The 26,990-nt window shown below is 40.0% G+C and overlaps 1 protein-coding gene across 4 annotated transcripts in view; it reads right to left on the bottom strand.

Annotated features, from left to right (window-relative positions):
* LOC103399994 (neuroligin-1-like) overlaps nucleotides 1-26,990 on the bottom strand; it is a 175,252-nt gene that overhangs the window by 68,929 nt on the left and 79,333 nt on the right. The window contains exons 1-3 of one of the 4 annotated variants that reach the window (XM_017031095.2): nucleotides 20,871-21,714; nucleotides 20,679-20,778; nucleotides 17-935 (exon numbers count right to left, since the gene is read on the bottom strand). In XM_017031095.2, the coding sequence (XP_016886584.1) occupies nucleotides 17-533 (517 nt within the window). In that variant the 5' untranslated portion in view covers nucleotides 534-935; nucleotides 20,679-20,778; nucleotides 20,871-21,714. Of the gene's footprint in view, nucleotides 1-16; nucleotides 936-20,678; nucleotides 21,715-26,990 lie in introns of those variants that run through there. The other 3 variants (XM_017031096.2, XM_017031097.2, XM_017031098.2) reach the window with 3 other exon arrangements.

The raw sequence follows: 26,990 nt of genomic DNA, 5'->3' as shown, positions 1-26,990 counted from the left end.
CTTCAGGTTAACTCACCATCCTCAGTGGGGACATAAATGTTCATATAGAGGCAGTCCTCACTCTGGTCCTGGACGTACGTGGACACAACATCAATGCTGTTGGTGAACCACACTGGCAGCATCACGTCGGGGAGGCGCCCTTCCATGATGCTCTGAGGACACACGGGGGCAAATTGGGTGGCGTTGCGGACGTCGGACCACGACGTCGGCGGCTCCGGTGGCTGAAAGCGGCGCTCGCCGGTAGGCGGAGCGGCATACGGGACACCGAGAAACTGCACGACGGGACCCAGGATCTCATTGTTGAGCTCCTTCTTGACCCCTCGCAGCCTGCCGTAGGTGGTGGTGACCACCGGGTCATTTTCATCCAGTTTCTGAGCCGACACCTGCAGCAGCAGCAGTCCCAGCCATATCAAAGAGCAAACCAACTGAGTAGCCCTGAAGGGACCCTCAAGTCCTCTGTGTCCAACGATTCCGCCCTTCACATTATGAAAATGTAGATACCCCATCTGTGATTGGTGCCTCCACCAAGACATGGCTGCAACAGAGCTGTGTTTCTTCGTAGTTCCAAATTAAATCTTTGTTCCGGACGCACAGTTACACACCAACGTCACACTTAAGTGCGCAGGGAAGAGTACGAGACATTTCTAATCTTCGGTTTCAGATTAGAGAAATTTGTCCTTCAGAGATGTCGAATCCTTCATTCTTCTCCAGCTTGAAAATGACTCCTTACGAACGGGAGAACGTTCCTCAGAAAGGTCTTGTCAAGCGCCTCCGCTATGAGAATGAATGCAGTAACGATGACATGTTGAAGCATCAATAACTCAGCAATAGGATGAAAATGGTTTCCATCCAGGCCCAGCAGAGCAGCAGAGCAGCAGTGCAGCGGTCACAGGGTTGACGCTCAGAGAGGCTCTGTCCACTTTAATTTCGGTTTCCTGCGACAAAGAACAAAGGGACAATCAACATTTACTAAGAAGATAATACTGTATTATTAAATTTGATATTATTACATTGATTGTCTTATTTGTTTCTACTCAAAACTTTATTTGCAGGATAAAAAAAAAAACATTTGCTCAAAACTTCACAAATGCACAAAGAAAATTGTTTTGAAGCCACTGATTTTAATCACATCCTTTGCTGCCACTCCCTTTGCATGTTGCCAAAGATCTGTCTCTTCAAACAACCACGGCAGCAACTGCGTGTGTGACAGAATGTCATGTCAAACCCAAGCTTTTGAAACGGCTGCACAACAAATCCTCAATTTTAAATTAAACCTTGGGGTCGCAGCCCCACATGGGGTCGCATGGAATCGAAATGGGGTCACCTGAAATGTCTAGTACTTGAATTTTATTTTATTTTTTTTTCCTTTTTTAAATTATAATAAAAAAAAACACCACACACCACAATTTTAAACAACTTGTAAAAATATCTGAGCTGGTGTTAGAAAATAAAATGTCACGTTGTGCACTAATCTGGCAACTCTGTGCTTGTAAAACAGTATAAAAAAATGAACAAAAACTAATTCTAGAAAAAAAATCCCTAGGGTCGCCATAAAGCACCATGGATTTCACCTTCTTCACCTTGGGATCCGTATACAAAGAGCACGGAGTTCTACGCCACAAAACTGTATTTGTGAAAGCTCATGGCCGAATTAGCGCTACAGCTCTGGGACCTTTAGTCATATCGCTGCAGTGTAAACGCCACCTGAGTCAATTTGTTCCCTACCAGGAGCAAAGGAAGCGCTGGAAAGAGATTACACGAGTCGTGGCATTATTGCATTGCTGAAGGTCTGCTGCTGCTCCACCTTGTGGAAACGGTGGGTTTCCAACAGCTGATGGAAGCAGTGGAGCCGAGACACCGTTTACTGTCTAGTCACTGTTTATTTTGCACAGACACACTTTATGTAATAACTAATCACTTTTTTTCCTTAATTTGTCCTCTTTGATTTGATTGTGTCTGTGCAACACGAGGTATCAATAAATGAGTAAGTCTCATTTTAGAACACAGGGTAACTGTCAAAAACATGAGCAATTGTGTCATATTTAGTCATATTAATCGTTATTGGCAAAATGCCATAAATAATCAGAAAAGATAACCAGTTCTTCTTCTCCTTTAGGGCCGCTACAGCGGATCACCTGCCTCCATCTCACCCTAACCGCTGCCACCTATTCTTTTGCTCCAACTCCGTCCATATCCTCTTTCACATCTACAAATCTCTGAGGTCTTCCTCTTCTTCTCCTTCCCAGCATCACCATCTCCAACATCCTTTGTCCAATATATTCACTATCCCTCCCGGACACATGTCCAAACCGTCTCAAGGTTGAAAAATGAGGACATGGAACGTGCTGTGGTTTAAATACATTAGAAACCGCTGATCAACTGGGATTATTAATGCACAACACACAATGGAAGCAGCCAGAGACGTTCATTATACAATGGCGTCTTTAATGAAGGATTTAAGCGACGTACTACAGCTTGTAATGAATGGTAAGATAGGAACGATTTAGCCCATTAGTACCTCTTGACATAATAATGATAACGAGAAAGAATGAAGTCAAGTATGGGGAAAATTAAAATTATTCTAGAGTCTACTCTTTTCTGTTAAACAATTGGAAACACTAGACCAGGCTTGGGCAAACTAAGGCCCGGGGGCCGGATGCGGCCCGTTCCACTTTGTAATCCAGCCCGCTAAACTTGTCCAAATTATATAACGCCCACGTTTTCCCTATAGATGTTGTAGCGAAGGCTCAAAGCGTTTTAGCGTTTTAGCCTTTTTGCATGACTTTTACATGTCATTTATCTTTCATTTATCTCTCCAATTGCGGCCCGCGAGTTAAAAAGTTTGCCCAGGCCTGCACTAGACTGTATATCATACCCTAATTTCCTGAATTTTCCAATCTATCTATCTATCGATCGATCGATCGATCTATCTACCTACCTAAACACCCACCCATCCATCTATCAAGGATACAGTCAGTCTTGTTTGGAGAATTCATTGTCAGCAGTAAAAGGCGACTCGAGATATTTGACGAAATAACAATAAATCTCTAATGTAAAATAGCAGCTAAACGAATCCCACTGCTGCTATAAATCCATAAACTCATTTTTAGTCTGTATTTCTGTATCAATATTTCCACTGCGTGATTGGTAATGGTAATGTTGGGCCTCGGTGGTCTCACAGCAGCGTTCGGAGGTGTGCTGTAATTTTTTCATCACTGCACAGAAAGCGTGGTTGAACACCGCTGCTTTTCTCACTTGACATGATCTGAAGGGACCATTTAGTGCTCCCCTATTTGCTGAAAGTAAAAGAAGTTTGGTCGGCAATTCTTCTGTGTCCCTGAACAAATAAGAAAAATTGCTGACATCCAAAAGGTGGCTGTCAAAGCACTTCATCCTCTGACAGCGTAGTGGCGATGACCATGATTTTACTCGGTGCATTCAGTATGCATTGTGTAAACCTCAGCTGTGTCATGAGGTGAAATCATGCATCTTGACTCTGAAATTATCTAGCTTGACAAAGACTTACATACAAGAGCAGCGGTGGCTGGGTGGTTAAGGCAGGCAGAACTGGCTGTACAACTATAACCGATAGTAATAATATATTATATTGTGACTTGGTAATACAAATTTTTGTTAACTCCTTTAATTTCCTTCAACTGCCAGCGTACACTGAAAGACCTTCAGCGCAACATTTTATTCTGATAACAAGTGACTAGTTCAGTAAGTAACTAATGATAACAAGAACTGCCAACATAAACATGCGGCAAAGTTACTTTTCTCTTCTACCAGATGATCAAACTAACCAAATCTTTGCGTGACTTCGGAAAAATCCAAACACTGGTCTGGTTTTACTGGATGGTGTGTACCAATAATATGGGCCCAATATTAGCATAATTATGTAATATCTGTGAGAATTGTTATTGGATTTGCGAAAACCCGATAACGCAATGCCTGAGGTTAGCCTAATATGCTAGAATCGCTCGTGGGGTCCTGAGATGTTTACCGCAGTTTTGGGGGGAAAGGATGCCGCATATATTGGTATCGGTTGATATCGGAATCGGAACTTGATCGCTGCACTTCTGAATACCTCAGCTCTCCTTATTTTGAATGAAGTCTCCAAGAAATAGTGACAGATATCTGAGTGGAAATAAGAATGGAGCGAAGGTAAAATAGTAAATAAGGAGGAATTTTGTACAACTACAGTGGAACGTTGTTCGTCACAGACTCTTAAGTGCCCTCACAGACAAAAACAGACATAGAATCAGCTCTTCAGCATCTTTGAGCCGGTTACCTGAAAAGCAAACGGAGGAGTGGTGCACTCCACTGCACAAACCCTCCTCGAGAAAATGTATGTCGTGCTTACAAAACAAGGGCGATTATTGCGTAACCGAACACTGAACAAGTCTCTCCATCTCGTTGCACATGGTTTGGTGGCACAAGGACAATATGTCAGCCTGCGTTAAATGTGCACTATTGAGATAGCTATTTGGCACACATTGGTTGTTCTTTTAAAAAAAAAAAATTCTTCATACAATGCCAGTTCAGCAGAACCTAAAAACTTATGGGACCATACTTTAGCCATTTCAGTTTGGTCCTAAATAAATAAATATTTACAAAGGGAATAGAGTTATTTCATAGACACTTTTATAAAGACAGTAATAATCCGAACTAGAGAAAAACTGATGATAAAAGTACTACAGGTAATGTTGCATCTGATTGAACAGGATTTTTTTTCAAAAGCTGGTTGCAGCTGACAACTTCACTTTTAGCTCCTAAATAAGTCATTCTGGACCAATTAGCTGATGGTGATGATGGAAATCCTAAGGCTTCAAATGGAAAGTCATTTTGCATTTCCTAAAAAAAAACTATGTTAGCCCTGAAAGGTACCAATCCAATCTGTGAGTTTGCTTTCAGTAGCATTTGCATTACGGCATTAATTACATTACGTTACTTTCTGAAAATAATCAGATTAAAATTTTAATGCAGTTTTATTTTTCCAGTTACAGTATTTTCCAAATTATAAGTCGCACCAGCCAGCTAGAGTGCCCTCTGGTGGCTGTCAGTGTGAAAATAACGAACGTGTAAATTTTCAGTGGCCCAGGAGTAGCAGATACTGGTACATAAGCTTAGAGTGCACCCTAGTGGCTGTCAGTGTGAAATTAACATTCACGTGAAATGATATATTTTAATATATAAGTCACACCGGAGTGTAAGTCGCAAACCCAGCCAAAGAATTAAAAAATGTGCGACTTATAGTCCGGAAAATATGATAATCAGTTATATTTATAAGTGTTTGTAGAGGCTGGATTTTGTCAAGCACTGTAATTAATCAATTTTTAAAAAAATTTCTGTGAGAGCTGTACTTTTCACACAGGACGCACGAACTAATAATAATAAAATATTCTTGCAAATAAATGGTTTTTATCAGATTAAAGATGGAGTTTTCTTCTGCAGTCAATTTTACTGTTGGTTGACATTTGTGCGGTGGCTTTTATATATAAACGAGTACTGAAAAAAATGCAGGGGTTTTGTTGTAAATCAGACAAAAGAAGAGAGGGCGCTAAGTGCTACGTAAAAACCACTTTGTGTTACCTTTATCTCACACGTTCATGCAACAATCCAACACCAAAATTATGATTATTATCCTCTCAGGTACACATGAAAACAAAAATCAGAAAAGGTACAAATATTTACAAAAGAGAAACTGGTAAAGGCCTTTTTAGTAATATTATTAAAAGAGTCAAATGAAGTTGTTGATGGGGGGGATGTTTCCAAACCCCATTGTTGCCTTACCGGAAGTTGATATGTTTCAGAGGATAAATTAATTTGACTCTTCGTGACTCTAGTGAACCCATGTCTTCATCTTGTGGTTTCTTATCGTATTTTTCACTTATCTGCTGATTAAACGCCAGCACAAATTACACACAAGGTCAGAACCGACTAACCAACAGGAAAATCCCTCTTCAATCATTTACCCACAACATTCTATTCCTCCCTGGATTAGTCTACACCCTATCCCTTCCAGCAATAATCTTTTTTTTTTTAATGTCGGCTCATCCTCTCTTTCATACACTGTACCTACGTATGATGTACCAGCACAAAACCATGCTTTGGTGTTTCTTTTTACGCTTGATCTATCACATTAATCCCACCAACAATTTGTTCTTTTCATAATTTCCATCTAAAACCATTCCTCCAGATTTAAATCAATTAATTCCCACTCTCCTTTCGAAAAGCTCTGATGACGAATCCAGTCTAATTTCGCAGCTGCCATCATATACTGCACATTCACGGTCACTCTGCTTCTTCATTTCTTTTCATTCCATTTCATTTCATCGCTTCTGTTCCTGTTCGACTCTCCACCGTTTCTTCTCACTTCTTTTGCCAACCACCTGCCACCTTCACTCTTAGCTTTATCTTTAATTTCTATTCTCTGCTCCCAATTTCCTCCTTCTCTCTCTATCTCTGTTCTTACCTTCATCTCATCCTCCTCTGCACCTCATCCTCCACTTCATTTCTCCCAATTTCACCTGCTGGCCAGAGCCTGGAGAGCTGCTGCCGTTGCAGCATAACAAATCCCATCTGAGTCTCCTCGTCTGCTATGCTGTACTAATGAGCTCAGATCAGTCTCAGCTGCCTGTAGCCACACCGCTGCCATGTGACTGACTCTCAGTGACTGCTTCTAAAGTGATAAGTACGGTTGCCTAGGATGCTAGGGAATTCAAATGGGGAAGAGAATACACTAAAAAAAAAAAAAATTGACAGAGACATAAAAGTTAACAACATGAACGCAAGAGTCACTATGCATTTGCAAAACCCCAAATTGGACCTATTGGTTTTTTTCCTTGTATTACACAAGTTTAAAATACAGCAGAGGGAAAAAAAAGAAGGACCAAGTGCAGGTGTTGTTTTTGAGCATTATCAATCTTTGGGTAATGCTAAATGAGAATGCTAATTCAATCATGGTCATTTTTCCTGCAAGGCACAACATCAGTAGAAGTACTTTAAACACTACGGATGGCTTAATACTAGGGATGTCCGATGTTAGCTTTTTGCCGATATCCAATATGCCGATACTGTCCAAACACTTCATTTTACGATTCCGATATCAACCACTACCGATGTCAGCATATTTGGCAAAATAACACTTAATTTTACGATTCCGATATCAACCAGTACCGATGTATGCAGCCATTTTCCCCCGAAACTGTGATAAACATCTCAGGACACTACAAGGGATTAAAGCATATTTGACAAAATCTAAGGATTGCGTTATCTGGTTTTCATTAGCTCGGAAAAATAATTATTCTTACAGATATTACATAATTATGCTAATATCGGGCGGATAATATCGGTCGGCCGATATGATCTGACATCCCTACTCAATACATCATTTACATGTCCATACATTGTATATTGAGTATATGCCGATACCAATATCAGTCCGATGCCTTCATTTCTCTTCCAACATACGATTAGTCCAATCGGCTTCCAGTATCGGATTAAACAAATTGATGTTTTAAAAGTCTGACGTTTTCAAATTGCCTTGTTTGCAGCTCAGACTCATAACTAGGATTAAACAAATTGATGTTTTAAAAGTTTTCAAATTGCCTTATTTGCAGCTCAGACTCATAACTGCAATAGCATATAGTACCATTAACGTATCATAATAAAGCTAAGGCATGGAGACATCCAGGAGACGTTGCAGGGGTTCACAAAAAACAAAAGCCATTCCAACCAGTTCCTCTTGATCTTTTACCACAGAGCTGGAGGTGTTGTTTTAAAGGGATGCCAAAAGTGACGGGGGTAAAACAGATTAAAAAAGAGAGTGAGATGGAGAGCACACAGGCTTGTGGGAGACTTACTGCTTAGTCAGTCACCCAGCTCAACACTCCATCAGCCTGTGCGTTCGAGGAGTCTCATCCATATCCTATTTCTACCTCCCATCACACGTCCATCCATCTCTCAACTTACTGCCATTTTTTGATGAATCCTCACCCCGCCAAAGCATTAAAGCCACCCCTCTATCCCTTTGTCTGTCCTATTTTAAGCATCTCATTTCACCTCTCAAACACACAGGCACACTGGCGCACATGCATCCGCTCACACACACACACACACACATATACACGCTGGCTGGAGATTTATTAGTGTTGCCTGTGATTATTTAAAGGATGTGCTTAGCTTGCAAGACACACACTGGTTACATAACCCGCCCGCAGGCCTCTATTAGTCGGTAATAGATTTTACAGTCATCAAACTTATTAGGTTCACTTCAACAATATGAAATTTGAGAAAATCTATTACTTGCAAAATACTCATTTTGATTGACACGAATACACTGCTCTGAGTTTTTAGAGACTGTGCGGTCAAAGTAAAAGCAACGGTGCACACTAGGGACACTAGGGATGGCCGATATTAACGATATCCGTTATGCTAATATTGTCCACTTAAACACTTCATTTTCGATTCAGATATTTTGTGCAGCATACTGGGATGCAAGATGCAAACCCGTTGCGAAGACGCTGGGTGTCCGGGCGAAGGACAACGGGAGGCAAAAACAAATCCATCTGAAGCTAAAAGGTATGAAACTGAACATATTACTTACTGAAGCAGTCCAAAAAAAAGACCAAAAAACCAAGCTACAACAACTACCGTTTTTATCTTGCACTTCCTGCTTCCTTGTTTACTCTTCGTTTACTACCAACTACCGTTTTTATCTTGCACTTCCTGCTTCCTTGTTTACTCTTCGTAAATTTAAGTAATAGTACTGTGTCACACATGTTGGCTTGCTGGAACATGACCCCAATTTAATTAGTATTCTAAATTAACATTACCAAAAGTGTAGTATTGTGAAATATTTTTCTACAAATGTACTACACCATGATACCTGTGGGAACTTCACAAGAGCAGCTTTCTCCTTCCTTTAATCGCTCTCTTTGTTGGTCTCACCTATACCATCTATGATTTTGTTTCAGGACTTTTAATACACGTCATGCATTTCCTGGCACGTTACCCGACCTTAACCTTCACAGATAATTCCCTTATCAAAACTTTACCTTAACGCTAATCCTAATCCTAAAGCAAAACACCGGACCCTCAAAAAGTCTATTAACTTGATCGGGAGTTAAACGTTCCAATACGTATTGTTGGGGAAAACATACCTTTTTTCTTGACAATAAGAGCTATAAAAAGAGCACAGAAAATGACTTCACAAACAGTATTTGGTTTTAGCTGTGTCATATTTCAACACAACCCTAAACACAACTCTTGGGTTTAGAGTCATACGTTTGTCACCCATACTTCATAGAAGAAGAAAAATCACCTTCAACTTTTTACCTTGATCAATCCTCACAAAGACAGCTCATAGAGTTCATATGCCTGATGCCCTTTCTCTCTATGTGTTCATCAGGGTAGCTCATAGAGTTCATATGCCTGATGCCTTTTCTCTCTATGTGTTCATCAGGGTTGCAAGATGAAGATGGAATCTCTAGATACGAGCATAATCTGTCTCTCCAGGACCGAGCTCGTAACTCGTATCTCCAAATACTCCCAGACGCTCGTATCTCGAGGCTAGACGAAATGTCGAGATGCTCATCTCTCGAGGTTCCACTGTAGCTGGATTCCGTGCCAGAAAGATCGTATGGCAATCCTACCACTTGGTCACAACAGGAGTGTTTAAGAAACTCAAAAACTCAAAACATAAAACATAGATATATATATATCCATACAGCTCAGTTTTTATGAAAACTCAGATCTGTTTTTCGTATAACACTTGCAACATCATGGCACAGGCTTTTGATTGCATTTTTCTTTTTTTTTTTTTTTTTTGTAATAATAGTACACAACATCAATTGGCTGATATTAGATGATGTTGCAGTCCTTCATATTGGCCAAACAAACCTATAAATTCCCCACTGCTAAGTCCTCTCTTTCCATCCATACTTTAAAAATTGCTCTAATAGTTTTATTACTATTACTAATAATAATAATAACAATTTGTGAGAACATATATAGATATATCACGTCAACAAATACCAGATCCAAAGAGCTATTATTTCGTCTGTTCACAGTCGGCTGTGTGGTCCAGACCAGGGCAGTTGTTGGCTTTCGGATGTCTGTCCCCTGTAAACCTCGACTCCCCATCTGTCGTCTCTGTCATGCTGCTGACCACAAAGTTTAGTCTGTGTTAGAGCGTGTCACTCTACATCAGTGTGTTGTGCTCCTGGGCTCCAGGGAACACAGTTTAACCACAGCACTGCACCTGTCTGTGTGTCTATGCTCACAGAGACATTCAAAGACACAGACACTGGCAAAGCCACCTATGAGTCATAAGAAAATACTAACAGTCCAACCTTTGAGGTATTTTGTTTTTTACCTTCTTTTTTAAAATCAAATTCTTTTCTCCTTGTCCTTTTGGAACAGGGGTCCCCAACCCCTGGTGCGGGGACCGGTAACGGTCCGTAGACCATTTGGTATCGGGTCCCGCAGTGGGACACAGTAAAAAAAAAATGTACTTCAGTTTTACTATTTCTAAATCTTAATTAAAGATAATCTGTCAATGTTTTAAAAACAATACATAATTCAGACTTTGATAACAAACAGAATAAAGTCTAAAAAACAAATCCTTCAACAATGGCGCCGTATTACTGGTCCGCAGTAGAGGCTGGTACCGGCCGACCGGTCCTTGGTACAAAAAAGGTTTGAGACAGCTGCTTTAGATCTCAGTCACTGACATTTGTAATTCAGCCTTGTTGCTGTTTTGTTGTTTATATTTTTCTATTATCTCCCAAATAGAAAATAAAAAATCTTAGTGCTAAGCTGGACTCACTATTCCACAAACCTACTTCTCCTCTAGTCCCAGGCATTTAAGGGAGCATCTTAATAATTTCAAGAGTGAGTTAAAGCCCTGTCTGCTTCATCTATAATCCATTTCATTATCTCAGCTGACGACGATCAATGCGTGGATATTGGAAGGGTAGTCATAGTGAGAAAGCTGGCGCTGTTGATAAAAACAAATAGTAAGGAGTGTGACACGGGTGGGTGGTAAGGCTCGCTTGTTTCTTCTTCATTCGCTTCACATGGCAAACTTTTGAGCCCAGGTAGCCAGCAGGGTCAGTAGAAAAATCAATGTGATGGCATGAAACAAGATTTCTTTGCCACCACACTGATTCTGTACACAAGGGACATCTCCAGGGCAGGAGAGCGGGTCAGCGCCAGGCTTCTCTCTCACACATAAAATGGGAGCACACACACACACATACTGGGAGCGTCATCGCGTTTTACCCCCCCCCCAAGCCATCCAATTAATTTCATCCCCAACACAAGCATTACATACAACAATAGTTCATGTCATATTTAAAGACATAATTACATCTCTGTAAATGTGTCCTCCCTTTGAGGGAGGAAGTTAAAGGGAACCAAGAGATTCTTGCGGCGTTATTAGTTTCAGGTGCCTCCCCCATAGACTCTCAGAGCTTATTTATGGCGGACTAAGTGTTGGTTCTTTGTAAATAAATGGAAGAAACAAATAAATAAATAAATACCACTGCCAAATCCAAGCAGAGTCAAGTGATCTCCCACTGGTACCGGGACAACTGACCTTTTCAGAAAATATTTCATGTGTGAAATGTTCTCCTAATTAATGGATTTAAAATGACTCTATAAAAGTGAAGGAATTATAGCAAATGTCAATCTGTGTTTTCTTTAGCCTGATTTTTTTTTTTTTTTTTTTTTTTTTAATATCCTCACACAAAGTTCTAATGTTAATGAAGTGTTTACTCAAAGCACAAGTATTTCGCTGAAGTGACTGTTACCTGTTTTGGCTCATTAAACAGTTCCCAATAACACACTGAAGTGTTTAATATAATAATTTAAATTTATACGAAACATTAAGGATTGCACCAAATATTCAACCAGTGGAAAAATGTTGGCTTAAAATAGCCACAAAGTGCATTTTCGGTTTTGGGCCGAAAGACTTCAATCAATGAAACAAGGCGACCGAAACAGGATGTTGCGATAACACAAGCAAAAAAGTGCGGCCAGCACGGTAAAATCTATTTGGATCCTCTGCATTTCATCGCAACTATACCTGATCTGCGTTATAAAGATCATTACTAGGATGTGGGAGTAAGGACCGTAGGAGTAGAACAGTAGCAGCAGTAGAACCGGAGGAGAGTTGAACGCAGAAATGGAGACTATAGCAATCTTTTTTTTTAAACATTATTATCTCGTAAACCTATAGACAAAATATTAAAATGCACTTGACTTAATTGCACTTTGTGTTTCATACATTTTATATTTAATTTTGAATGAATTGGATTGTGGTTTGTTGGAATATGCTAAATAAATATTTCCATCATTTTTATTGATTTTTTTTCTTTAAAAGACTAATATTAATTTCTGGAATCACAATGAATCCACTTGATTTGAGTTCATTCCAATGCATCCCTAGAAATCAGGCTATACTGCCAGACTCGACTCGTGAATATGATTTCATTACAATTGAATTAATTTAATAGCCATTCTTCCATGGTGCTTAATGATTCAAAACTGTTATTATGTGAATGTATTTGTCACAATTTAAATGGAGCCAAAAAAGGATTGTATGTAGTAGACTGGTTGCATGCACACTTTGTGCATGCAAAAATATTGTCATTCATCATTATTTATCTCAACATACATAAATACTATGTATTATGCCTATGTTTTCAAGTGCTAAAACAACAGAGGGAGCACTCACTCACAAACTGAAGCTAGCATGGTGATAGCTTTGAAAACAACAGAGGGAGCACTCACTCACACACTGAAGCTAGCATGGTAATAGCTTTGAAAAAAAAGATCCAGTCAAGAGAGCTCCAAGTTCTTAATTTGAAATATTTATACGAGTAAGGTCAACTGCGGGGGAGTCACCACATAGTTGTTCAGATAAACAAACCAGAACACCACTTAAAACACTATCATCCGCTCTAACATGCCCAGTTGGAAGAGGCTAACACTATGACAGCAGCACTTCACTCAGACGTAGCATCACCAGAGCCGTCATGTCATGCTAACACTAAAGCAGCAATTCGTTTTACAACTGCATTTGGACAAGTAATGTTAGTTTAATGTCCGTGATGAGTTAATCACTCAGCGGAGAGGCACAGATTGTGCAGACCTATTGCACAAGCTTTGTCAGAGTCGGCCATTTTCATTAACTTCTCCTCCCTGCTACAAAGCATTTATTTTGTAAATTGTTGAAAAGAAGAGGGTAGCTGTGACTAATTGCAGTGGGTGGGAAATGTTTTGTAATTGCTTATAATGAGAATAAAATTAAAATAGGTCAATTAAAAAGTAAAACACCAAATCGGCCTGAAAATGCAACTGGTGCATCTTTATCAATGTCAATAAAATATAATGATTTAATAGCCTATCATGTAGACAGGGCCAGATTTGACTAAGTGAACATGCATGAGGGCCAACCATTCAACTGACAAATGAACTATTTTATGGAAATTTTTTTTATTAGAATATTTTTTATTTCATCCTAAGGATGATATAGCTAAATAAGTCTTACCAAAATATCCCTGCTTTTGATATCTGAAGGTCATATAAGATGATGTAAAATCTGTCTAAGAAAAAAAAAAAAAAGAAATCTCTGTGTATTTGTATTCTGGGCACATTTTATGACACAGGCTGCATGCTGTATAAAATTTAACCATGGGCTGCAGTTGGCCACCAGGCCAGACTTTGAATAAGTCTGATCTAGGGTGTGTGAGGTCACTGTGGAATTGCGGCACAGATGGGAACTCGAGTCTAAGACCTGTACTCGTCTTGCACTTATGTCGCACAAACAAAGACAAAAGAAGACGTCCTGAAGGTCATGCTATACAACTGGTGAGTAACAATTAGTTTAGCCACATGTATCATGTGATGCAGACCAAAAAAAAGCACAGAAAAGTACTTGCAAAAATACTTCATGCGATTTCTTCACATTAAACTAAAACATCCATCTGAAGTAAACTTACTCTTACCTGGTAATCTGGTGTATATTATTAACAATAGTAGAGTACAATGGATGCTTTCAATACAAAATATACAGCACTAAAGCGTATCTACAGCAGATAGGTGGTTTCTGATGAGAGAAAGTAATCTCAGTCATCAAGCCTTGAGACTTGTCTTGTACTTGGGACAAAAGACATCAGCGTACAATAACTCTAGCCTTGTCAACAGCTCCGGATTTGTGGTTATGTTCTATAGGCGGTTCATCTGTAAATGTCATATCAATAATACAGAAAGAAAGCCAGCTTTCTATAAAAAAAATCAATATTCGTACAATGATGGATAATTTCGTCTGTTCTAGGGTTGGGCGAAATACTCGTTTTTCTTCCATGCATCTTGATTGTCTCTTAAATGGTTATGGCAAAAACCAATTATCGATCATTTCAAAATAAAACTCTGCTGTCTATAATGTCAACAATGGGCTACGTTGAACCAGTCAGTTGGTGAGACATCATCGATGAATGACACGTGTCTTATCAAATTGCCTTATGAACTGAAGCACATTCAATATATATGGCTGAACCAGAACCCCGACTATTGACCATTTACATTGTTCGGTGCCCCCGTGTTTTGGAAACACAACTAACATGAGCTGTCTGAAGAATTCTGGGTATTTAGGGTTATGCCAATCATAAGTCAATCATCACAAAACATGCTGAAGTAACATTTTTGTCTTTGTTTTCTAATACCAAGTGACATGACGCTCCATTTGCATTCGTAATAACATGTGTGTTGATTAACGTCATGACATTACTCTCCATAATCCAGAAGTAACATTTTTGTCTTTGTTTTCTAGTACCAAGTGACATGACGCCCCATTTGCATTCGTAATAACAACGTGTGTTGAGTAACGTCATGACATTTCTCCATAATCCTTGGCCTCATAAACATAATTAATTCTAATTCATCATAAGGTGCCCAATGATTCCCACCACTAGATTTTTCTATAATGGATTTAAGCAAAACCAACTCACACTTTACTCAAAAAAACTCAAAAATTTGATATATTTTACCCTTTTCTTTTTTAACTAAGAGTTCGGAAATAGTGACCTGTGATACATTACGGCTATTTTGTGTGATGTTTTTGTTCATAACTCCATATTCAAACTGTTCTGATTCCATTTTCCCTATTAATTATTGACCTGAAACCTGTTACCACTAAAATGTCACTGCATGCTTCGTTCAAAATATAAACCGGCGATACCTTGTGTAATGCATTAAAAATATCAGGGACCCTGTCCAAAAAAAGTTACATGTTTATCAGTGTTGTGGCATTGTGGACGGCAGAGTTAAGGCCCTGTGGATTCTCTGTAAGGAGACATTCGTTCGTATTCTCCAGGTGGCATGAACAACAATAACATTTGTTCTGGCCATGACATTTCGTACCTCACAAGAGATTGAGTGCCAGGGAAGTCTGCAAAGGACCCCCCCGCTGCAGCACACGTCACACAGCTAAGCATTGTGGAATTTTGAAAGATGCAAAAGCACAGCGGCAGCACAATGAGCGTCGAGTGGATGAAGGAGAAGGAGGAGAAACATCGTGTTTTGAAGTGGAGCAGCACGGAGATTTATGGCTATAGTTCCCCATTGCTGAGGGGAAAGGGGGGGGGACGTTAATATAGGTCTACAGTTTAAACATACAAAAATAAATGATTTTCATAAGTTCACAGGTTAGAAATGTTAAAATAGAGAACTTTGATTTCTCCATGCCATGTTTGTTTTACAAAGTGCTAGTTTAATGTGATCGCTTTGAATTTCAGCACAAGTGCTAGAAGTTGACAGTAATAAGACAGGGGCCAGAGTCACAAATTGGTTGCAGCTGTTATATGAATATGTGCCGTGGTAAATTGAATATGGCACATAGCGTCTGCATTAATCCATTGGACACTTGGCTGTTTCGTGTAATTGAGCTCAAGCAGCAGGCGCTAATGCCAGAGAGGGAGACACAACTTAAGAAGCCGGCATAAGCCCCGTGCCATCCAATGTGTCTTCGTTATGCATGTTATGTTACCTTATTTCCCTTCGGGGATGAATAAAGTCTCAATCTATCAATCATTTTGAGTTAACCGGCAGGAAGTGACATTATATAATAGCGTGTTTAGTATATATTAAACATTAAGAAAAGTCTGCTACTCTAATACTTCATAACACTAATAATGTAACACTTACAGAATGGGGGAAATCGATGATGCAAGTACAACAAACATGTAAAAAAAATTCCCTATTCCTGCGTGATAGCATGTCTGCAGTCACACAATGTTGGTAGACAGAGCCAAATTATAGTTATTCTAGAGGTTGCTTTTTGGTTTCTGCATCTCTGTTAGTGTGAAATGTGGGGCTGTTCTGCAGCCTCTTCTCACCACGCAATTTTGTACATGTTGTTTACATCTGTGGATTAAACTGTAAAACCCAAGTTGGACTGTTAGAAGCTGGGGATACCCAGCAGACACTGCACATAACATCTCACACTCACACTCAGAGAAAAATATTAGAACCAAAGATGGTTTTTCACCTGTTGGTGTTGCTGATGCGTCATGCAAATAATCTGCATGTCGATTTATATACGTATAGATATATATATATGGATATGGCTGTCAAATGATTTACATTTTTAATCATGAGGAGCTGTGGATTAACTAAGATTATTCATGCATCATTTACTTTTGGCTGGAATAGAAAGACAAATAACAGGTAGATGTCTGCGTTTCACACCTTTTTTTTTTTAATAAGTGACTAATCCAAAAGATGGAATTACTGATGTGGAACTATGTCAAAACACATACGCAAACGCATAGAAAAACATTTAACCTTGTTGAGAGCAACGGGTAAACACACAATCCATGAACTGCATCCCTGATTGTATTTTGTCCACTTATTAAAATGCATAAATATACCACTTTCAAAAGCCCTGAGTATTATACAGTACCCAGAAATTGGGTATTCTACACATAGGGCACATGCATGCATATATGCATATTAAACAATCTGACAACTAGCGTTTTGCACTTTTCTCTTCCCTAATCATTAATTGGATTTTCCTGCCTTTTGTTTGTTGTTGCTTTTCCAGACGCAACACAGAGGTGTGATTTGAGGAACCGTGTGTGATTTGCATACATTTTATATTATAATGGCCCCGATTTGCTTTTTACTTAAACCGAGGCACATTCGCGCACGTACGCAGCTTGCACTTTCATGTCTATTATTATAACTTCCTTTGAAGTTAAGGAATGGACAAACACTTCATGTTCATGACATGTTTTGTGAAATGATGTTTCATTAAATATGAATATTTGAGTGCATGAAAACAAAGGGGACAACCATGTACTAAAACAGTTATTTATAGGTCATTATGTTATGATTGTACTGGTCCAGCCCACGTGACACCCAATAAGGCTGTATGTGGAGCCTGGACCAACATAAGTTTGACACCCCAGACCTAAACTACTTTGAAACACAACCTACAACCATGAATTAAAACTTCATGGCGGTCAAAACGTCGGCCTGCATTTTGGTGTTAACTGTGACATGCAGGACATTAGTTGCTTTTGAGTATGGTTAAAAAAAAACCCATATAATTATTAATAAATGACTTAAATTATTCTAATGTTAAAGATACAGTCTGTTACATAATCCGAAACTGTCTGAGCGTGAAACGTAATTAATTTTACTGCCAACAAGAATGAAAATAAAAAAACATAAAAACACGCGTTTTCCACTCCACCACAGGAGCAGCGTTAACGACGCAATTAAGAGCCATGTTTATTGAAGTGTTCATGCGGAGGGAGATGGAATAGCAAAGATCTTCATTAACCTACAGCTCGGTAATCAAACACAGGTCAGGTGTAAAGCTCTATTGCTCTATCAGCATCATCAATTCTATGACCAGCGGTGGATGGACTGAGTCAGTGGACACTATCTCCACGTGACACTTTCACTCACATAAACCATTGGCAGATTTGGGCAGGACCGAGCTGACTAATCATAACTTCAAAAAGAAGAATAATTAGTTGAAGAAATATATTAAATAAAAATATAAATATATTTTAATTTTTTTTTTCTTCTCCATTACCAGACATTTCACTTGACCCCATTTGAATCCCAGACAGCACCATTTAGGGTTGCCACCCCAAGGTTTAAAAAACACTGGAACAAACAGTTCCAAAGAAAAAACAAAAATTGCAACGTGATTTACACAGAGACAGTGAGAAGCCCCTCGAATGCTTGGAGTTCAACTGGAGCCTACAACCCACACCATGGTTGCAGCATTAAGGCTAGGGACAAAAAAAAAAAAAAAAATCAGTCACTCGATCCTTACAAGAGCTGTCAGGCCTAATGCAAAGTTAATAACGTAAGCTTGTTGATTATTTGTCAGTGCTGATCATAATCAGTATTGCAGGGAAGACACACATCATCCCCCCCCCCTGTCTGTGCTACCATCCTTTTTCTTCTACAGCCACGTGTCAACAGATCATGTCCCGAGAACACATCGCTCCGTCATACCACTTTAGCTTCAACCATCGCCGCTGAACATCTACAGCCAATATCCCCCCGGTGAATGTGCCACGGCACTAAAATGGCCGAAAACACAGCTGCAATTTAAAAAAAAAAAGCAGCTTCTCATTCGGATATCCTTGCAGCAAAAACAAGTCACCAGTGACTGAGGTGCCCGCTTTCCCCAGAAACAACATGACCAGAGTGTGAGTCAACCGCCGATCTATAATTTACAAAGTATAGCTCTCTCTCCCCTTCGCAACGACGCCGGATAAGTCTGCGTAGAGCAGTGAAGAGGCAGAGAGATTGAGAGTGCACCAGAGGAGCAACATGTGAATTGACAAATGGGAAACGAGTGGTGGTGAGAGGATGAGTCCCTTCACTCTGAAGCATCTGAAACTGAGAAGTTGCCGACAAATCGATCTGCATCTATTCCACATGCGAACGACTAAAAAGTAAAAACATGATTCTTTTCAATTGATGTCAGACCTATCAGGCCTATCGCACTGGTTGACATTTTCAATCTTTTCATACATCTGATCCCTGTCATACATCATAAAACTAAAACTGCAGGGGAGAAAAAAAAAAAACAGACTCATCAGGTGGAAGAGCCAGACTGAACATTTAAGGTGTCATCCTTGTGGGAATCGACAGGTGTGTTTGTATTGTGTTCTTATCGTGTCATATTATGTGTTGTTTTTATTATTATTATTATTATTTGAGGAGCATAAAGCATCATGGGACATGCGGATATCACAGTGAGAGGCAGTGCGATGTGGATGTCATGTCAGCCCTGTTGCTATTTTTGGCTCAACTAAAATTACAAATTTATTTTTCCCCTTTAGGTGTTGCCTTGCTGTTAGACACTAGCCATAAAATAATAATAATAATAATAATAATAATAATAATAATCACGCACCATCACTTCAGCTCTATTCAGCACGTTTCAGAGGGTGACTCTTGCTCACCCCAAGACAGGAGACCACCACAGCATTGACTCGCTCTCTCTCTCTCTCTCTTTCTCACACACGCACACATGCACACATAAACACAAATGCAGAATCACATACACACTTCCTGTAACCTCCTGTGGCCACCTCCTCTGCGTTACCCAGAATCTCAGAAACGGGACCTGAACCTGTTCCTGCTACACTACCCCAACACTGGTCTTTACCCTCCAGAAGCCCAATAAAGTTTGGAGCACCTGCTAAAATATCCCAAAAAATGACGGGGCTTCCCATCTGGCTTCGTCCTAAACAACTCGACATGGACCGTACACAGACTGCATTCATCTGCTTTAATGGAGACAGTGTCCCCGCAGCGGCCGACGGGCGCTACTTTTCCTCCTCCTCCTCCTCCTCTTCCTCCTCCTCCAGAGAGACCTTTTTTATACCGTGCACGAGTTCACGCGCGCCCATGCACGCACGCACGCACGCACCTTCTCAGTTCTGAACTCCTCCCTCCCTCCCTCGCCTGACCCCCAGCAATAAGCCCTGAGAGCAGGTTTGCTTTCATTTAATTACCGGCACGACCCAACCTGATGAAACTAATTTAATATTTTTTCTGTATATGGAGTCTGCTTCTCTGCCGCCGTTCATTGTTATTGACACATGATGATGACAGATGATGCGTGGTTCATATTCAAACGCGCGCACGCGGACACACACACACGCATGCATGCATACACAGACACACAGGTAGACACGGAATGTGTAGGTGGTAACCAAATTCACAAATACAGTTATTTTCTCGGACTGTCCTTTTTTGGCGCAGTTTGGTCGGAGGGTGCGCAGCTGTGCTTCTCCGAGCCCGGAGGAGGGAGAGTGAAAGTGGAAGAGGCTGAGATGATGTTGCTATCTGCTCTTATCTGCCGTTTTTATCACCTTACCCGCACGCAGACTTCTCACCGTCACTAACAGAGGAGAATAACGTCATGTGAAAGAGGAAAGCCCATTCATTATCTTCAAATCCACTTGAATCCCCCCCCCCCTCCTCCTCCTCCTCCTCCTCAACATCATCAGCAGTTCATTTAGGCTTTCTAACCCCCCCTTCCAAAAAAAAAAAAAATCGCAAACTAAAACAGCAACACCTTCAGTTAAAGACTTAAACAGTTATTTTCCAACCCAAATACTGTACACATTTACCTTGGGGTCCGGATCCATTCGTCGCTCCTCTTTTTCCCCTGTTTTCCACATTATGTATAATTCCTCTGTGCGTTACGTCCCATTAGGATGAGGTGCAATCCTTAAAAAAAAAAAGAAAAAAAAGAAAAATCACAGTCCCCGAAAATGACAAATCCTGACGTTTTCGAACGTTAGAAATAAGCCTGGGCGCACTTTTTACTCCAAACGGTAGAAACGGAGTTTAATGCGGTCCAAACATAAGGACGCACGTAAAACCAACGCATGAAAACCCCGTTTTCAGTCCAATCTTAATCCATATTTAAAACTACGAGAATATTCATAGTCTCGGAGGCAGAGAAGAGCCATTAACACGGGGTTTTTCTGCTAGACGAAGACCGGTCTACATGTTAATGACGGTGATGCTGGAGAAAAAGAAATCCACAGTGGGATTTTTTTTTTTTTTTTTTTTTTACCCCTTCCTTCCCCACTATCGTCCGCTTCTCACGATTCAGGCTGCACTTGGCTGACGGAACAGCGTCCTCTCTCCCCTCCTTTCCCCTTCCCACCTCCGCCTTCTACTCCAATCCAGTCTCCCTCCTCTGCTTCCATGGAGCAGAGACGCGCCTAGCGGCCTTGTAGGGAACTCCACAGCACGTGAATCCATCCCAACGGATCACAGACCGCTCTTTCAGACCTCATAAGAATCAGAATGCACGAATAAAAACAAATAACAAAAAATAGCCATGCGCTATTTTGGACCCTGGATCCTGTTAGGGAATGTACTGTCCGTCCAGTCAAAGCTATCAGTTAAATGTGTTTTTGTCTCGGTTGCATTTCATTACAGCGTAATTCATAATCCTGCACTGGTCGCCCAATTAGTAGATTGCGACCCAGTAGGTCGCTAAAGAAGTACTGGTAGCTGTAAAGGTTCTGATAGAGCTGCATGCAATTTAATTCAAGTTAATCAAAGTACCACATCATGTATGTATGTAGTACATTCAGTATGAGTCAATATAAAAATAAAACCCCTCAAAAACATATACTATATACATATATCCGTGTGTGTGTGTTTGTAATATCCACCAAAAAAAAAAAAAAAAATGAGGATGCAAGTCAAAGTCCGAACGATAAGTCCGCTCCCGATTTCCCTCCTCAGGACAAAACTCCAGTTTCCATCTCCAGAACCCACTGAGGTTTCTTGTAGTTTCAAAAATGTAGAAAGGATCATAATATAAAACTATTATTATTATTAAATACTTGCTTACAGTCACAAAACTCTTCTCATGTCCTTGGGCAAAATAAGGCCCGGGGGCCGAATGCGGCACGTTCATCTTTTTAATCCGGCCCGCCAAACTTTTCCAAATTATATAATTTATTTATATTATCATCATACTTCTGCCTTTTCCCTGCAATACCCACGTTTCCCCAATAGATGGCGTCGAAAATGATAAAAGCATCTCAGCCTTTATGCATGACTTTTACATGTCATTTATCTTAGTTCACATGAACGCTCTATCTTTCTGCCCTTGACCTGACCCCCCCTGGTCAATTTTAGGACAATTCTTGCCCGCGAGTGAAAAAGTTTGCCCACGCCTGCACTACAACACCTTTTTTTATATATATATATAAAAATACCTCACCAAGAAGGTCTGTACTAAAATTAATTCACTTCAAAAATCTGGTCACCCTAAATGTCCCTAGTATCATTTCTGAATTTATTTCTCTTTTTTCGCTCATTGAACTGCGTACCTCCATCAACCGCTTCACTATTTGGTATTTCTACCCGAACAGTATTTTTTTATGAATATTGGTATTTCATTTCTGAAAGCTTTTAACCTAGTACAATAAAATAAATTTGATAAGCGCATAAATGAACATAATAACTCCAAATACGCAGTTTAGTGAGTTGTGAGCAGTTGCAGGGAAATACAGTTACGAGAATGTTTGTAAAATATTCCTTTAATAATATAAGGATACTCAGTTTGTACCTGGTTTATACAAGGCAGCTGCTCCGGGCTGTAAGAACCACACGTCCGCAACTAAACGTTCCCTTTAAAGGAGGCCCATACTTGGAGGTGGGTCACACCTGCGTTGAGCGTCCTACAGTTATACTGCAGTCGGCCGAGACTGTTGAGGCAGGAGCTCCTCTTTCTCTACAAAACCCTAGCAACTTTTTCAATTTCTAATTTCCTGACTCTTTTTTTAATTAAGACTCATAAATGTAAGACTTTTGTTAAGGCCATTGTTTAATGAAAAATCGAATAAAAACAACTACATGAAGTCAAATTATTATGAAAAGGCCTGTCCGTGCGAGGTCTTAAACCTCTTACGTTTTTGTTCCCGTATTGTCAGGTGCCTTCACGCTTCCCGAGACCATTTACAGATTGTGCTGCCGCACGTCGTGCATTAGTCAAAGTGTTGTCATAGAGAGTGCTTCGTTTCAGCGTGACAGTTGTCGGCGAGTGACCTTGACTTAATGACACGACGTGTCTTCAGGCATTAATGGCATTTCTTCACTTTCTCTTTGCCTTTCCTTTTTCTCTTCTTTTTTCCCCCCTCCCACTCTTGTTACTGTCACCTGCAAAGAGCACTACAGGGTAGTCTAGACGTAGTCCTGTAATGTTGGTAAGCAGGCGGGATCCAGGTGCAGCAGCAGAGATGTAGAGAGTTAATTCAAAAATTCAAAATACACTCACTTGATACAGGACCAGCTAGGATCAAAACATGAGGTAGGATCAGCCAGGAGCCAGAACTATGAATGAGGAACACACAGGACGGACAACTACCCAAACCAAAAAGCATGGACACAGACCAACGATACACTCACTTGATACAGGACCAGCTAGGATCAAAACATGAGGTAGGATCAGCCAAGAACCAGAACTATGAATGAGGAACTCACAGGACGGACAACTACCCAGCCCACAAAGCATGGACGCAGACCAACGGCCCAACAAGACCTGGGTGAGGGACAGAGGGACTGTAAATATACCCAGGTTATCAGGCGACACGAGTGAGACGGATGAAAACAGACACAGGTGAGTGTGATGACACTGATCAACTGCACACACTGGAGGGGAAAAGGACAACAGACAGACTTCACACCTCACATCTTTTGGTATATGAGAAATTACAGAACACTTTGTTTTTGGAACTAACGAGGTGCTACATGCTGATGGAGTGGTGAGCGCCGTAGTCTGAGAGCAATAAGACCAATAAATTGATCTACGGTGGTAACTGTTTGGTTTTGCTGTTTGGAGTTTGGATTGTCCACATGTTTGTTGTCCCAAGATTTCCTCCCACTGTCCAAAAAACTGTTCCTAAACGTTTTCATGTCAAGACCCCACAGACAGCATTAGCTTCTGGCCGCGGACTCACATTAGCTAATGCTAATGAAACTTTTAGAGCAGTGGTTCTTAACCTAAAAAAGTAATAATCTAATCAATAGTAGAACATGATTTTTCATGTCAACTGTTATTTTAATGATGTTCACAAAACATTAACACGCTGTATTATTTGGGTGTTAATAAATACCCGATGATATACTGTACATTGTCTGGCCAACTATCAACGTCCGCCCGCTTCCCCTCAGCTTTGTTGACTTCGTAAGAGTCTTTTCCATCCGTTATTTTCAACTTGTCCAAGTATCGTGCCTTTGTAATTGTGTCCAGTGAATCTCTATGCAACAATTTTGTCTGCTCTCCCTCCGGGCGATTTAATATTCTTGTCTTTTGTTGTCATTATCGATTGTTTACGTCTACCTGTTCGCGTCTTTTGCCACACAACATGGCCGCCGACGCGATGCATCATGGGTAATAACGATTATCGGAAAACCATCTATTCACGTCTCAACAATTATAACACTTGGTTAGCCTAAGAAAATGATTGACGAACATTTCTAAGCACGTTATTGATTATTTCTATTCTAGTTCTTGTAGAAAACCTGTCCATTTTGCGCTAGCTTGCTACACGCTAGCTTAAGGAACAGAGCAGCTTAATAACAGGCTAACATAACTTCTTGCCAAGGTTGCAAAAAAAATATGAACTAAGCAAATGGGTCGTTTTAAAGCTTACGTATTTGCTTTGAAGTAAACACGTCAGTGTCACACGAGGTGAGTTTAGATACCGTTGAGGATAACAATAAACGTAACAACTATCGTTTCATTCTGCACATTTTCTTCCAGACTGATACAAGCCGGAGTGTATTTTGCAGAAATTAAATACACGTCCACTTCGGCTAAATATAAAAAAAGTCAGTAATTGCCTTAATAAATGCACCTTTGTGTAATTACAATTTCTGTTGCTACGGTAACCAAGTACATGCTTAGCTTGTTTTTTTGTAATATGAACTAAGCAAATGATCATCATCATTTTAAAAGGTTACATATTTGCTGGGAAGTAAACACGTCACATCTGTAATTCCTTATTTGGGTAGAGATGACATTTGAACACATTTGAAAGATACAAACTATACATAAGACTGTTGCACTTTTTTTTTCTGCTCACACGGCATGCGCTGTCCAATAAACAATCCTTTTGGGCAAACAGTTTCTTTGGGAGCAGATGCTACGTGCACACATTTGATTTAATTGTGAGCCGTTGCAACTCAGGCCAAGTGCAAAACTTATTTGCCCAATGTTTCGAGGAGACACTAAAAGTAACCCGGGGTTACCGTTCAAGGATCTGCAGGAACATTACTAACATTACGTTTTTCACTTGATGAAATCACATTTTTCTCCCCTCGCACTTGGAAACGAAGAAGAAAATTACAGTATCACAATGAGAGTCAGGGAAGCTGAGCATTTCTTATCAACATCGACGTAACCTAAATATGATTATGATTATTATGATGGCGACGATGATGATGATAATAATAATTAGTATTATTATTATGATACGTTGTGCTACCTTGCACTTTAATTTAGCGCCTGTTGTTTGTATATGAGTTATGCAGCTGATTCAAAAATTAGCAATAACATATATAGGTATTAATGTATTAGTACAGTAGGGATTGTACTGCAGTAGTCTGCATAATGATTTGGGACAGGGTTAATGCTAGGCTACGACTTGTTTTACAATTCATCCTCCTCCTTTATGGTGGATTCAAACCAGTGACCTGACTCTCCTAAATTTCCCAAAGTGCTATCTATCTATCTATTTATCTATCTATCTATCCATCCATCCATCCATCTATCCATCTATCCGTCTATCTGTCTGGAAGATGAAAATTAGCAACTGCAGCAATGTGTCCCTCACTCTGACACAACTGAATCACAACAACTCATACAGTACATACGTCATCATGTAATGGTTGCTCCAGTGCTAATAGACTATCTACTCAATAATATGGCAATATATATAATTTTTTCAAATTCAGTTTGTGATGACTTATATATCTGAACACCAGACCCTTGGAAAGCTGTTGTTAAAAAAATGCTGCTCACTTACATGATCATTTAAGGCAAAATGCTGTGCTGGAACAACTGAGGTCACAGGAGTGAAGTCACTCGATCTTACTGCGTTTTGAAGATCAAGAGGTTTCTAGAGTAAAATGAGAAATCAAACCTTAAAAAGAGTTTTTTGATACAGGTTCATCGACCTATTTTTTTGTGACGCCGTCCTCAGTGAGGCCCTAGGTACAGGTACATCAACACTTTAATGTAGGTGTATGAAAACCATTTGTCTTCTTTGTCCTCCTTCTCCCACCTCCTGTGTTCAAAGCACAGCTCCATTACAGCAGAAATGGGTCAGCTTTAATCCAAAGCCAAATGAATGGAAATTAAAACCTTTCATTTACCACTGATGCGGCGAGTGCCGTGTTTGTGCCTGTGCACACGTTGATGCATGCACGTGTGGGGTATGTGAATGTTATTCTCTCTCTTTTGACGCAAATCATCGCACGCACTCCGTTTTTCTTTCCTGACGTGCTTCCGTAACACGTTATTATAAAACTAAAAAACTTTTTTTTTTTTTTTTTTTTTTTTAGCCTTTAATGCAATTTCACTTAGAATGTGCAAAGTGCTTGTCATAACTTTGTTGTTTGTTTGCCACCATGCGCCTCACAGGCATGAGCTCCTCCTGTGTCATGTGTTGAGTTACGGCTGATGCTCGTGACAACACGTAAAACATAAGTGCAGGAGGTATAAGCAGGTTCCGTATCTGGTCATGCTAATCAATTCACTCAGGGGATTGATCACATGATCTTAATGTCTGTCTGTCCGTGCATCCGTCCGCCTGTCAATCATCCACCCAACTGTCTATCTATCTACTGTATATATACATACCTAGAAAGAGGGGGAGGTGTAAGGAGGGATGGATGGATGGATGGATGGA

Source organism: Cynoglossus semilaevis, chromosome 2 (genome assembly GCF_000523025.1).
Source record: "Cynoglossus semilaevis isolate Cse_v1.0 chromosome 2, Cse_v1.0, whole genome shotgun sequence".
In the NCBI taxonomy this organism is placed as follows: domain Eukaryota; kingdom Metazoa; phylum Chordata; class Actinopteri; order Pleuronectiformes; family Cynoglossidae; genus Cynoglossus; species Cynoglossus semilaevis.
Note: the sequence above shows the minus strand (reverse complement) of the source record. Positions and strands in the feature narration are given on the sequence as shown.